This window comes from Henckelia pumila, chromosome 3, assembly GCF_033568475.1.
Source record: "Henckelia pumila isolate YLH828 chromosome 3, ASM3356847v2, whole genome shotgun sequence".
Lineage (NCBI taxonomy): Eukaryota > Viridiplantae > Streptophyta > Magnoliopsida > Lamiales > Gesneriaceae > Henckelia > Henckelia pumila.
This window is the reverse complement of record NC_133122.1, coordinates 6,576,214-6,578,713: the sequence shown is the minus strand read 5'-3', so window position 1 is coordinate 6,578,713 and position 2,500 is coordinate 6,576,214. Positions and strand designations below refer to the sequence as shown.

The 2,500-nt window shown below is 43.8% G+C and overlaps 1 protein-coding gene across 1 annotated transcript in view; it reads left to right on the top strand.

The window, feature by feature from the left end:
- The first annotated feature begins 1,630 nt into the window (after positions 1-1,630).
- The window catches only part of LOC140888023 (uncharacterized), a 1,063-nt gene continuing 193 nt past the window's right edge, over positions 1,631-2,500 (top strand). The window contains exons 1-2 of the mRNA XM_073295694.1: positions 1,631-2,045; positions 2,200-2,500. The exon at positions 2,200-2,500 is cut by the window's right edge and continues 193 nt beyond it. Coding sequence (XP_073151795.1) covers positions 1,631-2,045; positions 2,200-2,500 — 716 coding nt within the window. The remainder of the gene's footprint in view (positions 2,046-2,199) is intronic.

The following is a 2,500-nucleotide window of genomic DNA, read 5'->3' as shown; positions in this document are numbered from 1 at the left end:
GGTTGGAACTCGATGGTGGCCAGAAGACCACTTTGGGATTTTTTGCTTAGTAGAGGAGATGTTATTGACCTTTCGTGGATTTTGTTGGGTGATTTTAACTGTGTTAGGCACCCTTACAAAAAAGTGGGAGGTGTGCCGGTTGCCCCTAGGGAAATGGCAGATCTTAGGAACTGTATTGCCAGACTTGAGCTCTCAGATGTCAACCATGTTGGGTGTTTCTTCACCTGGTTTAGTTTGGCCATATCATCTAAACTGGATAGATTTATGGTTAACCATCATTGGACTGAATCCAACCTGGATGTTTTTGTGGATTTTGTTGCTCCTGGAGTTTTTTCTGATCACTCTTGCAGCATTATCACCATCTTCATAGATCACAGTCGTAGGGCTACCCCCTTTAAATTCTTTAATATGTGGACGATTCATCAAGACTTTCAGATGATTGTTCGAGATAACTGGTTTTATGGAGGGGGTGGAACTGCGCAATTCGTCATCAAGAAGAAAATGAATGGCTTGAAAAGAGTCCTTAAGCAACTCAATGACATGCACTTTAGCCATATTTCGAGCCGTGCTAAGATCGTTAATGAGATATTTGTAGAAGCTCAAAACCGGGCTCTCAATGGGGATGGGGTGGATAATAGTATAGTTGAGTTGAGGAGGAGGGCGGAGTACCTTCTCGAGGCTGAGCGATTATTCCTATCCCAAAAAGCTAAGTGCGAGTACCTCAAGTACAGTGATAGATGTTCAAAATTCTTCCATGGTATGATCAAGAGGAACATCAAACGTAATAAGATTGTGGCCCTTACCATGAGAGATGGCTCTACTTCGGTGAACCCGAATGAGATTGCAGACGAATTTGTGGGATATTATAGTAATCTTCTTGGGGTTTTCACGGATAGAGAAACTTTGAATGAATAAATTATTCCTCTCGGGTCCATACTACCCGATTCTTGTTGGGATGAGTTGACTAGGGTGGTCAGTGTGGATGAAATCAGAGGTGCATTGGGCAACATTGATGATGACAAAGCCTCGGGGCCTGATGGTTTTGGTGCTGCGTTCTTTAAGAAATCTTGGGGCACAGTTGGGGGGGATGTCATTGCTGCGGTTTCGGAATTTTTCAGGAGTGGGAAAATTTTAAAACAATGGAATCATGCGTCAATCGCTCTTGTCCCTAAGACCGATCATGCTACTTCTGTCTCTGACTTTAGGCCTATTTCGTGTTGTACTGTTTTGTATATGATCATATCAAAGATCTTGGAAACTAGATTGGGAAGAATGAGTGATTGAGCCTTTGATAAGCCCGACGCAGGCAGCCTTTATTCCTGGGCGTTCTATAGTGGAAAATATTCACTTGGCCCAGGAAATGTTGAAACACTATGCGAGGAAAAGGGGCTCTCCACGATGTATTCTCAAGATTGATTTACAAAAAGCCTATGATACAGTTCATTGGGAATTTTTACGTGATTCTCTACGTGTCCTTAATTTTCCTCCTGTATTTGTGTCATGGATTGTGGAGTGTGTTTGTTCGACCTCGTTCTCTATTTCCTTTGGGGGCTAACTATATGGATTCTTTAAGGGTGCGCGGGGCCTGCGTCAGGGTGACCCCCTCTCCCCCCTTCTGTTTGTCATTTGCATGGAAATGCTTTCGAGATCCCTTTTGCAAGCATCTAGGCTGCCAGAGTTCCAATTCCACCCTAGATGTAAGGCACTGAGCATAACGCATCTGGTTTATGCTGATGATTTATTAATCTTGGCCAAGGGAGATACTCATAGCTTAAAAATCATATTGGACTGTGTGGACAAGTTTGGGAAGACAGCTGGCCTCCGGGCTAATGCCTTGAAGTCCAATATCTTCTTGGCAGCAGTTAAGGAGCCAATAAGAAGGGATATTATTAGAATGAGTGGATACCAGGAGGGCTCCTTTCCCTTCCGTTACTTGGGAATCCCTCTGGCAGCAGGGCGATTGACAGAGAGAGACTACAATGGGTTGGTGGACACCATCGCCAAAAAAGTGGCTGCTTGGCCCAGACATACCCTTTCCTATGCAGGCAAGTTGGAATTGATCCGATCGGTTGTGCACGGTGTGGAATGTTTCTGGCTCTCTATCTTGCCTATCTCTTGCGGGGTAATAGACAAGATTGAGAAGATGTGTAGAAGTTTTATATGGACTAGCAAGAACCCCCCCTATCTCTTGGCGTAAAGTTTGTTCTCCTATTGATGATGGTGGGCTGGGGCTTAGAGATCTGAGAAACTGGAATAAAACATTGCTTGCAAAGACGCTTTGGGACATCCATAAGAAAAAATATTCTCTGTGGTTAAAATGGATTAACCATTACTATTGGGATAATGTCATGGATTGGACAATCAGGAAAGATGATACCAGCCTAATCAAGAAACTAGTGGAGATCCGGGATGAATTGGCTCTTAAGTTTGGTAATTGGGAAGGGGCGGCTGCTCAGTTGGAGATATGGTTTGGCAAGAAAGATGGGTTAGTTCAGCTATA